At 42.3% G+C, this 17,700-nt stretch overlaps 1 protein-coding gene across 2 annotated transcripts in view; it reads right to left on the bottom strand.

Moving 5' to 3' along the window:
- cnih3 (cornichon family AMPA receptor auxiliary protein 3) overlaps positions 1-17,700 on the bottom strand; it is a 188,302-nt gene that overhangs the window by 40,355 nt on the left and 130,247 nt on the right. Inside the window, exons 4-5 of one of the 2 annotated variants that reach the window (XM_057822012.1) lie at positions 11,291-11,403; positions 4,265-4,267 (exon numbers count right to left, since the gene is read on the bottom strand). In XM_057822012.1, coding sequence (XP_057677995.1) covers positions 4,265-4,267; positions 11,291-11,403 — 116 coding nt within the window. Of the gene's footprint in view, positions 1-3,956; positions 5,781-11,290; positions 11,404-17,700 lie in introns of those variants that run through there. The other variant, XM_057822011.1, reaches the window with a different exon arrangement.

Below are 17,700 nucleotides of genomic sequence, written 5' to 3'. Positions count from 1 at the left end.
ACAGGGGGAGATGTCGCATGGTGGGGTTAATATTGGGATTACTGCTCTGATTGATTCAGGGGCAGATGATTGTTTTGTAGACCGGAGTGTTGTAGAAGCTCTCAAATGTCCTTTAATAAAGCTAGCTAGACCCAAAATGGTTTTGGACCTCGATGGGCGCTCCCTGGCGGACGTGAGGTTTATTACGGCGCCACTCAAAATTAGACTTTGGGGGAATCATTTTGAAATCCGTAGCTTTCTGGTTATGCTATGTAAATCGGCTCCAGTTGTGTTGGGGCTCTCCTGGTTAAAAGTGCACAACCCTAATATTGACTGGACCAAAACACAAATATTAACATGGAGTACATTTTGTTATTCGCACTGCTTGCGCTCTGCAAGTTTACTTCCTAGCCGAGCGCAGGCACCTACCGAGCCAGTTGATTTGGGGAATGTTCCGGCCGAATACCATGACCTCAAACAAGTTTTTAGCACGGAGTGTGCTAAGACACTGCCACCTCACCGTCCGTACGATTGTGCGATTGAATTGTTGCCTAACGCCCCGCTACCTAGCTCTAGATTGTACCAGGTCTCTAAACCAGAGCAAGAGGCGATGAGGGAATACATCTCCTCTTCCTTGGCTGCTGGCCTTATACGCCCTTCATCTTCTCCTTTGGGGGTGGGGTTTTTCTTTGTCGGCAAAAAAGATGGGGGCCTTAGGCCGTGCATCGACTACCAGGGTCTCAATGAGATTACAGTTAAAAACAAATATCCACTGCCGTTGTTAGATTCGGCTTTCGCCCCATTAAAATCGGCCACCATATTCACAAAATTGGATTTGCGCAGTGCTTACCACTTGGTCAGGATTCGTGAGGGAGATGAGTGGAAAACCGCCTTTAAAACCCCGCTCGGGCATTTTGAGTACCTTGTCATGCCTTTCGGCCTCACAAACGCACCTGCTATATTCCAGTCTCTCATAAATGATGTATTGCGTGATATGTTAAACGTTTTCTGTTTTGTATACTTGGATGACATTTTAATTTTCTCAAGAAATGAGCAGGAACATTGCCAACATGTCCGCATGGTTCTACAAAGACTTCTCGAGAACAAATTATTTGTCAAGGCCGAGAAGTGCGAGTTTCACTGTGGGTCAATACAGTTTCTGGGTTTTGTAGTGGAAAAAGGAAAGCTCAGGCCTGATCCAGCTAAGATCCAGGCAGTGGCAGATTGGCCGACTCCCACGTCACGTAAACACTTACAAAGGTTTCTTGGGTTCGCCAACTTTTACAGACGTTTTATTCGAAATTACAGTATGAGGGCCGAGCCGCTTACTAGACTGACTTCGAACAAACGGCCCTTTGCATGGTCTTCTGCGGCTGAGGCCGCATTTGTAGGTCTAAAACGTGCATTTACGAGCTCACCTGTCCTAGTCCACGCTGATTCTGATCTTCCTTTTGTGGTCGAGGTTGATGCATCGAGTTCCGGAGTGGGGGCCATTCTATCCCAGAGGTCTACGGTTGACCAGAGACTGCACCCCTGCGCATACTACTCCCGCCGCCTCAGCCCTGCAGAAGCAAATTATGATGTCCGCAACCGGGAGCTGCTCGCTATCATACAGGCTTTGCAGGAATGGAGGCACTGGTTGGAGGGGACGGAAGAGCCGTTCCAAATACTCACGGACCACAAAAACTTGGAGTATCTTCGGGCTGCCAGGCGCCTCAACTCCCGCCAGGCCCGTTGGGCGTTGTTCCTGACCCGCTTTAACTTTGTGATCACTTACCGTCCAGGGTCGAGGAACGGGAAGCCCGACGCCCTGTCAAGGTTGTATGAACCATTGGAGGAGGGTCCTTCGGATGAGCCGGTGGTGCCAGAGAACCTGATCGTTGGAGCACTGCGGTGGGAGGTCGAGCGTCTGGTGGAGAAGGCCTTGCGGGGTGTAAGGGTGCCTGGAGGCTGTCCCGTTGGCAAGTTATTCGTACCAGACGCACAGCGCGCAGGAGTGCTTAAGTGGGGCCACATTTCGAAGTTTGCCTGTCACCCGGGCGTTTCCCGCACATACTTTCTTGTGTCACAGAGGTTCTGGTGGCCAGGCATGCGCAAGGACATCATGGACTATGTCTCCGCGTGTACCATCTGCGCTCGAGGAAAGGCAGTTCATCGGCCACCTGCGGGATTGCTGAATCCACTCCCTGTTCCATCTCGCCCCTGGTCTCATGTTGCACTGGACTTCATCACTGGTCTCCCACGATCCAGGGGCCATTCTGTCATCTTGACCGTGGTGGACAGGTTCTCAAAGATGGCACACTTCATCGCGCTCCTCAAATTGCCTTCAGCTCTAGAGACTGCTGACCTTTTAGTGACTCATGTATTTCGCACTCACGGCATTCCATGTGACCTTGTGTCGGATAGAGGACCACAATTCATCTCGCGGGTTTGGGGATCATTCTGCAAGGCCTTGGGGGCCACGTCAAGCCGGTCCTCTGGTTACCACCCGCAGTCGAATGGGCAGACGGAACGGGTCAACCAGGAGCTGGAGGCTGCCCTTCGCTGTGTTTGCCAACTGCATCCATCCTCCTGGTCATCACACCTCCCTTGGGTGGAGTATGCCCACAACACCCTCGTTTGCTCGGCCACAGGGAGGTCACCATTTATGACCGCATACGGGTTCCAGCCTCCGTTGTTCCCGTCCCAGGAAGCAGAGGTGGTTGTGCCTTCTGTCCAGGTCCACCTGCGGAGGGCCCATAAAGTCTGGAGGGACGCAAGGGCTGCACTGGTCCGCACAGCAGCCCGCAACCGACAGATTGCTGATCGCCACAGAAGGCCTGCTCCAGTCTATCAACCGGGCCAAATGGTCTGGTTATCGACGCGGGATTTGCACCTTGCGGGGACGTCCAAGAAGTTGGGCCCTAGGTTCGTGGGCCCTTTTGCTGTGGACTCGGTGGTGAACCCCGTCGCGGTCAGGCTGAAGCTTCCTAATTCAATGAAGATTCATCCAGTCTTCCACGTGTCTCTGCTCAAGCCAGTCTCCACCTGTCCCCTGAACCCTCCGCCAGTGCCTCCTCCTGCTCCTCGTGTGGTCGATGGTGGGCCAGTGTATACAGTACGTACCATACTTGATTCTAGGAGGCGGGGTAGGGGTGTGCAGTACCTGGTCGACTGGGAAGGTTATGGCCCTGAGGAACGCCAATGGGTCCCCCGCTCCTGGATCCTCGATCCGTCGCTTCTGCGGGATTTCCACTCCCTCCATCCCACGAAACCAGGTGGTCCGCCAGGGGGCGTCCGTTGAGGGGGGGGTTCTGTCATATTTGTTTGAGTTCTGTTCTTTTTTCCTATATTCAGCACCTGATTGAGCCAGATGGGTGTGGTAATGCGACACACCTGTGCTGCATTAGGAAAGCTTGATATTTAAGGAAGCCTGTCACCATCTGCAAGTGTCGGACTATTACATGCCAACCTGCTTGCTTACCGCTGTGTGCATCTCGAGTTCTACTTGCCATTTACGGTTGTATTCTTTGTTATCATATTGTTGTGCTAGTATTTTTGTTGGACTTTGCTGTCATTTAGTTTAGCCTTTTTCCGGCCCTTGCGCCTCCTCCTTAGTTTACTCGCCGACTAGGTTCGTGCCATTTTTATTTTGTATTTTGTCTCGCGTTTTCTGGCGTGCTCCCTTAGTTCTCATTTTGTAATAAATACGACAAACTTCCACCTCTGTGTTGGACCCATGCTTAACGGCTTGCCGTATCATAACAGTCTATATGCTGCCATAGCAGATTCATGCCACAATAAGCCCCTGAACAATTTTTAATTTGACCATTTTATCCTGGAAACCCCTGTTTACAGTCGTCGCGCAACCACTTTTGTTTCAACCCAGCCATAAAACGAAGGTAATTAATTATATTTATTATTCACAATTTCTATCAATTTTATCTTAGGATCATTAATTGATGTCTATTATTTCGTTTAAAAAAAAAAACGACTTTAAAAAATTATTCACTAGTATATTTGAAACAAATTACGTCACAATGAAAAAAATTGTGTCTGTAAATAGGTCATGGCTATATACCTTATAACTATCGCTTAGTTGTATATATATATATTTTTTTGCTGTCGCATTTCCCCCAATATTTTAGATGACAAATAATCGATCCCCCCAAAAATAAATAAATACAACTTTTAAAAAGGTAAATATTTGAAAAAGAAAATCTCGACCACTCCTTGATGTCTGTGATTTCTGCATTGCGAACCTTGTTATATTTCCGTGTTTCACCCATAAAATCCCCAAAAAGACCGGCTTAGGCCATTCACAGCTGTGTCTCGACACTTGGTGAGACATGCTACACAGAATTTTTGCAACAAAAAAAATGTAAGTACGCGATAATATCTCGTTAAAATCATGGTGTCTTTAATTATGCTCTCTCATGTTCTCACCTAAGGTTAGGGTTTAGGGTTTTAAAAAATTCTCCTCTAGGTCACTTTCGTATGTGGTTAAAATCCGATCTGGGCTACAATTTTCCAGAATGTGGCGGCGGTTTGAACATTCAAGTCCTCGAAATCAGAATTCATGCAGCAAAGAGCGAGAGAGACAGGCTGCTACGGTAGCGGTGCAGCTGTACATTAGCATTGGCGCCTAGCTTGAATGCGGCTTTTGGGGAAGGGGCTGGCTTGACAACCGTCATAACAAAATGAAATAGGTTGAGGATGAGCCTGAGAATGCTCGGTTTTCTCTGCTCCAAACTGGCAATATTTCAAGATTGCTTACACGACCAGGAGACGGGGCAAACTGTCCATACTGTATTTGTGTGTGTGCGTCATGTGTAGTCATTTGTTTTAACGGTCCTGCGCATGCGGGTCAGTTTGCTCAGCGCATCTCGGACTGTGAATTAGTGCGCATGCATGCTCAATAAACAAGGGCAGTCTGAACGGCACGCCAAAAAAATGACCAAAAAAAAAAATCGAAATTGTGCATTAAGACCTGCGGTATTAACCTGGCCTAAGACTAATAAGTATTATTGTCCAAGAGACTAAGACTAAGAAGAAAATTAAAAGGGCTGCCGAAATCAACACCAGTGTGTAAGAACTGCAATCGTCAATTGGAACTCTGATGAAAAAGACAACTTTGGTTTTGACTTGACAATTCTGTGTTCATGAAAATTGGCAAAACAGCATAATACCAGCGGATCATTACAGTAACAGACACCAAAACAGCAAAGCCTCTCCAAGTTCAAAATTATTGGAAATCTATCCCTATCAATGGCATTGAAACATGAACATTCTCTGCCAACTTTCGAAACACAAATCAATTGGACATATGTGGCCATCATTGGCAGTGATTCAGTGAATGAGCTAATCAACTAAAATTCAATGCTGCCATTGGCATTTAACCCTGGAGAATTATGCATACAACATGAAGATGCAGCTATACGCACATGCTGAAGTGGAACTCTCCTATCTGCATATAGTATGTGAGTGCGTTTCGATCTTCATCAGTGCCACTCTCCGCTGAATCACCTTGTCTAGATTAGCTATCACTCACATACTTTCTCATCTGGCTCACTGTCCAGGCCTCCAGCTGCTCCTATCCTCTCTCCCCTCTCCATCTCTTCCTTGCTCTCCCTCCCATGTTTTCTTGTCTTCTCATCTCAGCTGCATGGGATGCAGCATCTGTAGCCAGAAGGCATCTGGCACAGCCTCCAATTAATGAAACAGCAAGATGTGTTTTCTCTCCCTGACTCTCCTCTCCTTTGCAACAACAACCAGCTGAGCTCAGACCCATCAGGTTGCTCACAGTCTGAATCAGGATAACACTGATGGGAAGAACAGTCATAACAACAGAGAAAGACGAATTAATGGTGACCCAATTTCCCCTGGATACCTTCCGGAGCTCCACAAATGTAATATATATGTGAAACACTGAAATACAAATATTCCTGGACTTTCTGTGCATTCAAGTGAGCAAGATGACTGCTTTATACGGTTCATTGTAGAGTATACACTGTATGTCCTTGAGTGTTAAACCCCATAACTAACAAAGCGCCCCCCGCTTTAGATTCGGTACTATTTTTAAGAGTTGTAAAATTGCAAATTCATTTGCATTTATTGTGCATTTATTGTAGTGCTGCAACGATTGAATCAATTAACTCGAGTAATTTAATTGGAAAAAAAGCTTCGAATCCAATTTTGCTGCTTCGAGGCAGTGTTGTTTTCGTCAACAATGACAATGCCGAAAATATTTCGTCGACAAACAATTTTTTTCATGACGACGAGACAATGATAAAAATGTGGCTACATACATTGTAACGAGACGAATGCCAGTTTTCGACTGACGAGACAACGAGATGAAAGTGCGACATCGGTTTTGTCATTTGTTCACAGTGCTTGATATTTTCATATTGTACGTGGAGTACGTCCGCTTGCACCACAGCACTGTTTGGGTTGTGTCACTCATGTGATACGTGCTGGACCGCCTGCTCCTCACAGGAGTTTAGGATGTATCTAAAGCTAGACTGCGCTCCATTTTAGGAGTGTCCTCTTAAACAATGGCCAGTCTAAAGCAGAACCACTTGGCTTTTCTGGTCAGTAAGTCTTTTTTACATACAGTTTGTGGCGTCTAGGTAGGTTTAATTCAGAGGCTGCGCTAGACATTTTCGTTGTCTGTCATTTTGACTGACAGGGTCATAAAAATCCGGTCATAATCTATTTTTACCGGTCACTTAAATTTTTAAAATGATAATGATGACATATTCAATAGTATTTACTATTCATTCATTTTTAATCAATATTGTAACGCTTGGTTGGCGGCGAAAAATTAGACACGGAAGTCGTGGTATTTTTCTCCCTCTTTTTACTCTGCTTACCGCCAACAACACCAACAAAACAACAACTCCGCCCCCAAAGAAAAAGAGGCAACTATATAGACCCCAATCACCAACGTCACACAATGATCTTAATTGTGGTTGTCAGCCCAAAATCTTCTAAATATATATTAAATGAATCTCACCAGATATAAAATGACTACTATGACTACAATGTCACTTAGCACAATGTCACTTACAGCTACAAATCAAGTCAGAAACCTTGGCGTAATTATTGACTCAGACCTAAAATTTGATAGCCATCTAAAGTCCGTCACTAAATCCGCTTATTACCACCTAAAAAATATAACCAGAATTAAGGGGCTTCTGACTCAACAAGACATGGAAAAACTTATGCATGCATTCATTTTCAGCAGATTGGACTACTGCAACGGTATATTTACAGGTCTTGATAAAAAATCAGTCAGGAAGCTGCAGCTAGTACAGAATGCTGCAGCCAGAGTCCTCACAAATACAAGGAAGCTGGACCACATTACACTGGTTTTGAAATCGCTACACTGGCTTCCAGTGAGTCAAAGGATAGACTATAAAATACTAATGCTCGTCTACAAAACACTTAATAGCCTTGGACCAAAATACATGCTTGACTTGTTAGATTCCTATGAGACATCTAGACCCCTAAGGTCGTCTGGAACCGGTCTTCTCCATGTTCCAAGAACAAGAACCAAGCAGGGTGAGGCAGCATTTAGTTATTATGCTCCTCACCTCTGGAACAAGTTACCCGAACGTCTGAAGTATGCTCAAACTGTTAGCTCCTTTAAATCAGGGCTAAAAATGCTTTTGTTTAGCACTGCATATCCATAACTGTCTATATAATTCAATCTATCTGCTTTCTATTCCTCTTGTGCTTATCTCCATTGCTGATTTCAATTATTATTATTAGTAGTAGTTTTTGTTTTATTTTTATTTATTTATTTTTATTCTGTGATTAAATGCGATCTTTTGTCTTGGTTTTTACGTTGTGTTGATTTAAATGTGATTTTTATGGTCTTCATGTGATGTAAAGCACTTTGAATTGCCTTGTGTTGAATTGTGCTATATAAATAAATTTGCCTTGCCTTGCCTTACTACATAGTCTGTGGTGATCGTTTGGTGCCCAGATTTCTTGTCGAATTACAGCAGTCCATCTCGCTCTCCTCTTCGGGTCTCTCAGAATACGGTAGAACTTCAAGTCTCTCAGTCTATCTTCTCTGTTACTGCAACCAACCGCCACGCATGCCTTCACCCTTTTGATTATTAATGTTAACGAGCAGAAAAACACGCCGTAATAGGAGGCATGTACGTAGCGGTAATGTGTAAACGCGACGAGCTGAAACACAATATGGCGGCTCCAGTCAGGGGGGCGGAGTTGTGACGTCATGTGATTGGGGCCTATACACAGGCGGCAATCTAGTCCACCAATTGGATGACGCGCTGGCACACCGGGTGCACCAATAAGAACCTCGCTCTGATGTGTCAATCACGGTGCCGCCACCAGACCCCGGTGACGCTACAATATTCTGACAGAATAGCCAACGACGTCATGCATTAAGAGAGACAATAGCTAATAATATGCTCACTCGCCACCCTGTGGTCTGGGGTGTGAATTGCAACCTATCAAAATGACTGACGGACTTCAGTTTTTTCCGTCACCGTTTTAAAAAACCGGTCAACGACGGAAAATATTCGGTTAACGCGACCCCTGGTTTAATTGAAAGTAATGTGCTGCTTTTCCTGCTGAGTGTGTACTATCATCACAAAGTTGGCATTGTCCTTGTAGACGCTACAATTTGTGCTCATCTGTCTATGTTCATTCGAAATTGTTGGAAACTTTAATTCATTTTTGGACTAAAGCTTTTGAATTTTACAGACCAAAACATTATGTCTGTCGACTAAAACTAAAAGAAATTTGCATGAGATTTTGTCAACCAAAACTAGACGAAGACAAAGACATTTTGAAATGACTATATTGACTAAGACGAAAATGAAAAGGGCTGCCAAAAACAGCGCTGCTTTAAGGATTTAATTAGAGTAGCATTGTAATGGTTTGTTTTGAAAGTGTTTGCATTTACATTGCTGGCCAAAAGTATTGGCACCCTTGACCCCTGCAATTCTGTCAGATAATGCTCAATTTCTCCCAGAAAATGATTGCAACTGCAAATGCTTTGGTTGTAATAGCTTCATTTATTTTTCTTACAATGAAAAAACACAAAAGAGTTAAGACCAGCATAAGGTATGTTTTTGTTTATTTATGCATTCGTTAACAAGCTTAGAAGTATATCTTAGAGACAAGCTTCTGAGGTAAATCTGCTTTACTTCTGCTACTTCTTTACTTCTACTTCAGCTCGCGGCTTCTGTTTTCCACTTCTCTAAAAAAAAAAAAAAAAAAATGGAGCTGGAGTGGCATCGCTCATCTAAAACCCTAAAAAAAAAACAATTTGGAAATACCGCATCCATCTGCAATCATCACCACAAGGGAGGAAAAGATGTTCATAAAGGCACAAAGACCGGGTGTTCATGTAGCCATGTTGCCGCTGTGTTATGGAAGGTATGTTCTTCCTCTCCCTGCATTTTCATGTGTCCAGTGCTCCAAAAATACTAAAGCTTAAATATTGCGCATGAGACAACTTGTTGTCTTTGATATTGTTATCACAATGATGATTGTAATGGCGTACCGTACGCAGGCTATTTTTAGACCGTGACGTCGCATCGTAAAGCGGAAGTAAAGCCGAAGTGGGACATTATAGACCCGCCCTCGCATAGACCCAACGTAATTAGTGCTACTTTTCTCCAGGTAATCTTTCAAAAACGAACATGCCGATCACGCATTGCTTTTTTGGAACTTGTAGAAATGACTCTAGACATTGGACACATGAGGATGTTTTCTTCATACGTTTCCGGAAACCAAAAACTTGGGAGGAAAAAATGTGAAGACCGAATCAACTTGCGCGGACTTTAACACCAGCTCGGCGAATCCATTCACGTTTTATATGCAGTAAACATTATGTTGGGTTGGCATGGTCTTTCAGAGGACAAAGAGGTAAGCCATTTTTAAATTTGTAACTTATTTTTTTAGCGTAACATTGTGCCGTACTGCTTCTGTCTGACAATGAATGACCTGAAAAGAATTACAATGGCATCTGACTGCCACTGTTACCGTTTCTGTTATATATATACGTGTATATAAAAAAACAACTTAAGTAAGGGGGAAGTGTAAATAAATTATAGGATTAAGTTGTGTTATCAATGAAAAAATTAAAAGTGTTCGTTGGCTGTCACTGAGTAGCATTTGCGATCGCTACACAAAGCTAACTAAATTACCCCCAAGAACGGTAAGAGACGTAGGACAACCAGAGGATATATAAGAAAGACAGGGCTGATGGTAAAGGATAGCTTGTTGAAACAGGAGAATGTCATTGTCAGTCGCGTCGATAAAAAACCTAAAGCTATGCTTAGGTCGGCTCGTTTTTTTCGTCTTTTTCAGCCTTCGACACTAAAGCCATCTCTTTAACTGAACATTTTTATGTTCTTCCACATCTTTGCCAGTCAATTTGACACCAGGCACATCATTTTCGGAGAGAATTGGTAGGTTTAGCTCTGTAAACATCTCCTTCGTACACGATTTCCATTCATTTACTATTAGGGACAAACGGTGGTCTCTACTTAGCAACAGTAGCTAATGTCATGAATATTAATGAGCGGAAGTGACGTGTTGCTTGCGGTACGCCATTATGATGATCTTTAATATTATTTATTAAAACTCTTGTACTGCTGTGGCTGCAACACATGCTATCTGCTGCTAGCCTGTTGCTAACCAGTATGTGTAGGGTGGCACAATTTGACTACAATTCTGTTTTTTCAGTCACATCTGAGACATCATTAGCTTTACTAAATCTAGTTATACAACAATAAAGAAATGGAAAACAAACACTCATGTACTATAAGTCATACATGGGCCTTTTACCCTAAATGCATAAATGCAAGTGTAACAGGTTTTTGTTAGTTTGTTTACAGGTGGAAAATGCTGTTAGGCAAGGCAACACCTAGGCAACAACTAGGCAACACTTACTGTACGTTGATGGACATATAAGGAGACTACGTGCATTCTACTTTGATGATGGAAGGCTCGACTGATGTGGAAATTTTGGTAATGTCACCAATGTCACCACTGTATACAGGATACAACCAAATGGTTTATTCCTGGTTTAATTTTTTGGTATATTCTGTTCATTACAGTTTGGTGTATTATTCACATCACAGTTTTTAATGAGGTAACTCCTATCCTTGACATCGAGGGCAGCTGTGACATAAATGTTTCCTTGGGTGATAGTCCAATAAATAGCACCAGGGTCCACACTCTCCCTTTATTGAAAACCAAATTTTAGTCAGCTACTTTTAATTAGGAACATCCTCACACCACACCCACATTTTAAAGGGCAATAGTTTGTGACTTTAGTATTCACCTCCATGTGTTGTAGAAGAGCAGGGGGATGTTGAGGCCAACAGTCAGCCATTCTTGGGCACACAGGAACATGATACAAAAGAGCACATGGATTGAGTACTCTGGTAGCACCAACTGAAAGATAAGATGGACAGAGAGAGAAAAAAGGAGAATGAGTCAGAGAGCTCCCACTCCATCCCAGCAAATCAATGCGTCAATGTATGACACATTGCAACAGTTTGAGATGTCCGTGTTTGACATTGTGGCAAAAAAAGACTCCGCCTCCAGACAAGCAGACTTTTATCAAAAGCCATTTGAGATTATCTGTTTTCAAACATCTATAACTGGGAAATTCTCATTTTTCCTGCAAGCAATTAATGAATTTAAATCCATTTCAATGCCAGAACACAAGTTAGTTGCCAGATTATTCTTTTGTTCCTATGTATTCAGTCAGTTCCAGATTAGTTCGTCCTAGATGAATCTGTAAAAAAATAAATAAATAAAAAAGAAGTCTTATCTGTGTGCATTCTGTTTCTCTGACTGTCTGAGTTTTTTTCTCATCATCTGTACTGTTTTGTTTTCGCTGGTGCTTTTCTGTGGTCGCCTTGCATCAACATTTTCTGTCAGTTTGTGTTCTTCTGCCTGTTTGGTAGCTCCCTTTCTTTTCATCATTTCCCCCTTTTGTAGTTTACTTTTATTTGTTACTTTGGATTGTGCCTTTTCAAAATGAAATAATTGAAATATTGCACGTTTTGCCACTGCTTTTGGGTCCAATCTTTCGCCGAATTTAACAGCTTTCCATTACATCTGATGTTAACTATCCTCTACATTAGGTTAGTGGATGATACGGATCAAGATGGGTTGTGGGTTGTGATCCACATATCAGTAGACATGTGCCAATTACCGGTTTCAAGGTATACCATGGTATGATAACGTCAAAACTGCAAAATTTTTCCGTCATTCCGTCGCTTCGGTATTAGCTGTTTTTTATGTCCCAAAAATGCAGGGAAAAATCCTTCGCTTGCAGCTGCAACGCCCAACCCTCCCGCACCGGTTGTTGCTCAGTGTCAGTGAGTCAGCTGTACTACACGATGGCTGCAGGAGGTAAACTCCTGAATTTTTTTCCCCACTGAAGAAAATGAAATGGCTGGTATGGGAATCCTTCGGCTACAGAAAAGTTACAGACGGCCGCAGCTTAGAGGAAGAGGGCCAACCGACATGTAATGCATGTTTGCGGAGGGTGACTGCCGAGGAGGCAATACCTCCAATATGAGTCCTCATTTATACTAATTTAAGGTTAGTAAACACGTCATGAACGTTTCCAACCAGCTACGAGAGTTAACTCCAGCGTGTTTAGTATGTCTAGCAGTGGTAAAACGTGGCGTTTTTACTTTACTATTTTAACTTAACATTATACTTATGTTCCATTTTGCTAATATGTTTTGAAAAAAAAAATCCTGTTCAGTGGGATTTAAATTTTTTTTTTTTTTTTTTTAACCCGGATATCTCAAAGTAACATATTGTAGAGCTGTAATTGCAATACCGTGATACCTTGAACCCGTGATATTTTGGCCTAAGGTTATCATACCGTCAGAATCTGCCTACATGTCAATTTTAAAAACAGACACTGAATATTTGATTAAAAGGTTAATTTTGAATCCCTTTGGTAAATATACGTCAAGCTTGCTTATTAAGTATCTCTCTTAGCAGAACACTCACAAAGGTAATGAATTCACCAACTATGTAAGGTCACGTTTCCACTTGGAAGGCATATTTTTCCGGAAAACTCTTAATTTTAAAATCATATATAGGAAAGTAATTTACATGCAAAGACACTTTTCGGCCACCAGGGGGGTCTGCCCCCTTCTAAACTATATAAACGTATGTATATAGGTCATTTGCATGGGATGTACATTGCTTGTGTATCTTCAAACAATATAATATGTTTTAAAATGAATAAAGAAAATGACATGTGTGTTTGATGCGGCGCACGGAATGAGTGGGATTCCGGGGGCAATGGCACAAAGACTTGTGGGTAAACCTTGGCTCCGTGACTTTACATCAGGGGTGGGCAAACTATTCCACAAAGGGCTGCAGTGGGTGCGGGTTTTTGTTGCAACCCATTAAAAGGACACCTTTTCACCAATCTGCTGTTTTACAAGTGCAATCAGTCGATTGCAGTCAGGTGCTTCTCATTTCTGCTGAAACCTCATTGGTTAAACTATCTGTGTTGGCTCAGTTGGAACAAAGACCAGGACCCACTGCGGCCCTCGAGGACCGGTTTGCCCACCCCTGCTTTACATAGTTGGTGAATTAATGAGCAGCGTGAGTGTTGTGAATAAAAGTGTGTAAAAATTTTTGCATGGCTTCATTTGCTTCTAAAGGGTAGCTAAATTTCTTTGATAAATCTCATAAGTGCTACTGAATACTTAAATATGTACCTGGGCTAACATTTTCATTCACACTGTTAAAATTGTGTGTGGCTCCCTGTGTTGTCTTTTTTCACGGAAATCTGATCAAAATGGCTCTTACAGTGTTAAGGGTTGCCAACCCTAGCTTAGGCTGAAAGTAGGGGTTTGGACGCAAGGCTGGACTGGCATACGGGGATAACGAGGATTTCCCCAGTGGGCCGCTGCCTGGTGGGCTGATGTCAGGAGAAATAAGTAGGGTCAAAATTCTTAAAATAGGTAGGGTTTGGTGTCTGTGACGGCCCTGGCCGTTTGACTGTTGTTTTATTTTGAAAAGCCTCCATTCAGCTGATTGTCGCCTCCGCCAGCTAGCTGCCTCCCCTCCCAGCGTGACGTGTGCTGATCAACACCGAATGGGCAGACATCGTGGCCGCCGCTGATTGGCCACTGAAGGACGCCACCAACTTCACAAACTAGCCGCTGTCAACGCTCTGGGAGGCCACATTGACAGCATTCATGCTGCTTTCCTCCTCGCCAGCTGTTTGCTTGCCATCCATTCGCCTTCGCATTCGATCACTTGCTAGTTACACACTTTTTCGGCGAGGTCTTTTGTGTTTTGCCATTATTGGATCGTTTTTGTTCACCACTGTCAATAAGAGCATCGAAGCAGTGGGGGTAAGCTGCCATTTCTGTTCAACCCGTTTTCTCCTGTTTTGTTTATTGTAGGAAGCCAGGGTAGTGGCTGTCTTTTTGTTTTTTTCTTTTTGTACGATCAGGGTTTAGTTAGCGGGTAATTAATGTAGATTCCATTCGTTTGTTGTTTTGGCCTTGACTTACCCAGAAGCCAGCTTCCTCTGTATTTTGCACCCATTGTTATTCGGCTTCTGTAAATAAACTGTTATTTGTGTCCACTTGGAAACGTGTGGCTCGTTTTATGTTGCGTCCTTAGCGAACCGTCAGTGGGACGTAACAGTGTCACTAAACATGGGTGAACTGTGACCGAAGATAGTTAACATGTACACGGGAAAAATATGTTTCGGGTGAATTATAAGTAGGAATTGGTGACTGAAGAAGATAATCTTATGTTCTGTAAATATTGCAAGGGGCAGAGGCAAACTGCAGTCAAGCCAGCGGACGTTCGTGTTCCCGTGGTCAAATGAGCAAACCCTAAAATTATTTCACCCGCGTAATCTGAGCATTACGGTAAATGCATTCTGACCTAGTGGCAAGGCAGTTGACTTTAGTGTGCTCGCATTGCTCCCAACACTTAAAAACACTCTCAACACTCAAAAATATATAACACCACCATTGTCATCATTTAATAAAGGAAATAATGTCACCTGATCTTAATACTGCTCCATCTGCATGTGCGTTATGTGTGCTGTCATGTCAGTAGAATATTGTGTGATTCCCTGTAGCAATGAATAATTTTAGTAGATGGTATGTTACAGTTCTCATTTTTGTGGCACTGTAAATCCACAAATCTGAATCGATTCGGGCCAAGGTTGGTAGATATTAGTAGTGGGCCTCTCTGACTACCCATACACTCAAAACTATGCATTTTTACTGTACTAATATTTTAAAAAATGAATTGAAAGTCCTACATGTGTACTTTGATGATGTTACATTTCTCTTATGGTTTACGCATGTTATAGTTTATTGTATGAATGACCTGTTTGCATTAAAATCACTATATGCTTTAAAATCACTACACTATTGTTATTATTTTTACTCTAGGCTAATTAAGGGCTCGGGTTATTGTTTACTAAATGATTTTTGCCCAAAACAACATCAAATGTTGTTTTTTCTTTAGCAAGGTACAGGTACTTGTGTTGCTTGCTGGATGGCTTCCAGCATCCATGAAGTGGGCCGGTCTTACTTCCAGGTCACTTCACCCCCCCCAGTCCGGCCCTGTCTGGAAGTTATCGCCATATTACCCACTGCAAATGTATGGACGTGAGCCTGTGATCAATAAAATCTGAGCTGTCCAAACTAAGAACACAGTGTCAACAAAATGTCCTTCAGACCTGTGCATCTTTAAATGTAGCTCCCCAGTGAGTTTAGTGTAGTAGCTCCTACCACTCTAATTCACTACAAAGCAATTCAGAGCCTTCAATTAACCTGAAAAAGACTTTGAAGGTGCGCTTATCACATGCTGAACTGCACTCTGACACTTACTTTGATGCTTAAATTACAACTATTTAGATCAAGCAAGTAGACCTCACCCTGGTTTTAGGTCACACTTAGTGTTGTTGAAACCTGGATTACATTAATTTGATAAGCCATGTCAATAATATTAATAATAATAATAATTATAATAATAATAATCCTTTGCCTGAAATATTTACCTCTGAACCTGAAAGCACACAAATGCATAAAAATTAGAGCTGTCAAACGATTAAAATTTTTAATCGAGTTAATCACAGCTTAACAATTAATTAATCATAATTAATCGCAATTCAAACCATATCTAAAATATGCCATATTTTTCTGTAAATTATTGTTGGAATCGAAAGATAAGACACAAGACGGACATAAACATTCAACACACTGTACATAAGTACTGTATTTGTTTATTATAACAATAAATCCACAAGATGGCATTAACATTATTAACATTCTTTCTGTTAAAGGAGACAAGAAAGACTTGTAGTTCTTAAAAGATAAATTTGAGTACAAGTTATAGTATTTTTATATTAAGAAAAAGAACGTCTCCTGTTCCGCCCAAATGCATGATGGGAGGTTGGGCAACCATGACTGTCAGTGGTGGCTGCAAATGGTATACAGTATGTTCTGTGTTGTGTTCAATTCGGCGTGTTAAGAAAAAGAAGGTCTGCTCCGCCCAAATGCATGATGGGAAGTTGGGCAACCATTACTGTCAGTGGTGGCTGCAAATAGTATGCAGTATGTTCTGCGTTGTGTTCATTTAGGTGTGTTAAGAAAAAGATCGTCTCCTGCTCCGTCCAAATGCATGATGGGAAGTTGGGCAACCATGACTGTCAGTAGTGGCGACAAATGGTATACAATATGTTCTGTGTTGTGTTCAATTACGTGTGTTAAGAAAAAGATTGTCTCCTGCTCCGTCCAAATGCATGATGGGAAGTTGGGCAACAATGACTGTTAGTAGTGGCTGCCAAAGCTTAAGCCAATAAAAGCGGTCCAATGAATGCCTGTGTCCGCTCGCATTTCTCTGCCTTTTCACTCCAAATGTGCTAAAACGGCGACATTGTAAACTGTTTGAGGCAACGCATGAACGGGTCATTCCGCGCATGCGTTTATTGCGTCAAATATTTTAACGTGAATAATTTAAAAAATGAATGACCGCCCGTTCACGCGATAAATTTGATAGCCCTAATAAAAATATGTTCTTTAATTTCCATGTCACAAGTAATATGAGCCAGGAACATATTCAGGATTTAAGGGAATGACATTTACAGTGAACACTGAAATATTGCAATATGGCTGGATATTTGCAAAATCATATTAATCTTAGCAATGCAAAAGGCTACGGCCTGAAATGAATATTGTTCAGAAGGCGTCATTTTACTTTTTAATGTCCAGTGTTTTGTTTCATATCCGAGCGTCCATGCATTCATATATGTATCTCTCAATGTTATGGTGTATATTTGACAAAATAATCGCGTTTCCGAAGTTCGAGCCTGAAAGGGGACGAACCCGGAAGTGATACATCACACCGAAAACAGCGATGGCAGCGCTCCATACGGCCGCCATACAAAGCCCTTCAAACAATAATTCAAACAGCGATATAAGCGATAGATCGAGCGCAAGTGAGGAGATCCGAGTTTTTGAAGAGGAGGAGGTTGGAATTTTATGTTGGACCGTACATGTATTAACCAGACGCTAATCACAATACAAACAATGTGCCCAGACTACCTGACATGGAATGGAGACAAGACCCATCGAGATAACAAGATTGGTAAGATATAGGCTGTTATTATTTTTATGATTTGAAGGATGTCAGGTAAATAAACTACCTACTTTTGCCTGGGATAAAAGAAAAGTT

The sequence above is a fragment of the Corythoichthys intestinalis genome, chromosome 19, assembly GCF_030265065.1.
Source record: "Corythoichthys intestinalis isolate RoL2023-P3 chromosome 19, ASM3026506v1, whole genome shotgun sequence".
NCBI lineage: Eukaryota > Metazoa > Chordata > Actinopteri > Syngnathiformes > Syngnathidae > Corythoichthys > Corythoichthys intestinalis.
This window is presented reverse-complemented; position numbering and strand designations above follow the sequence as displayed.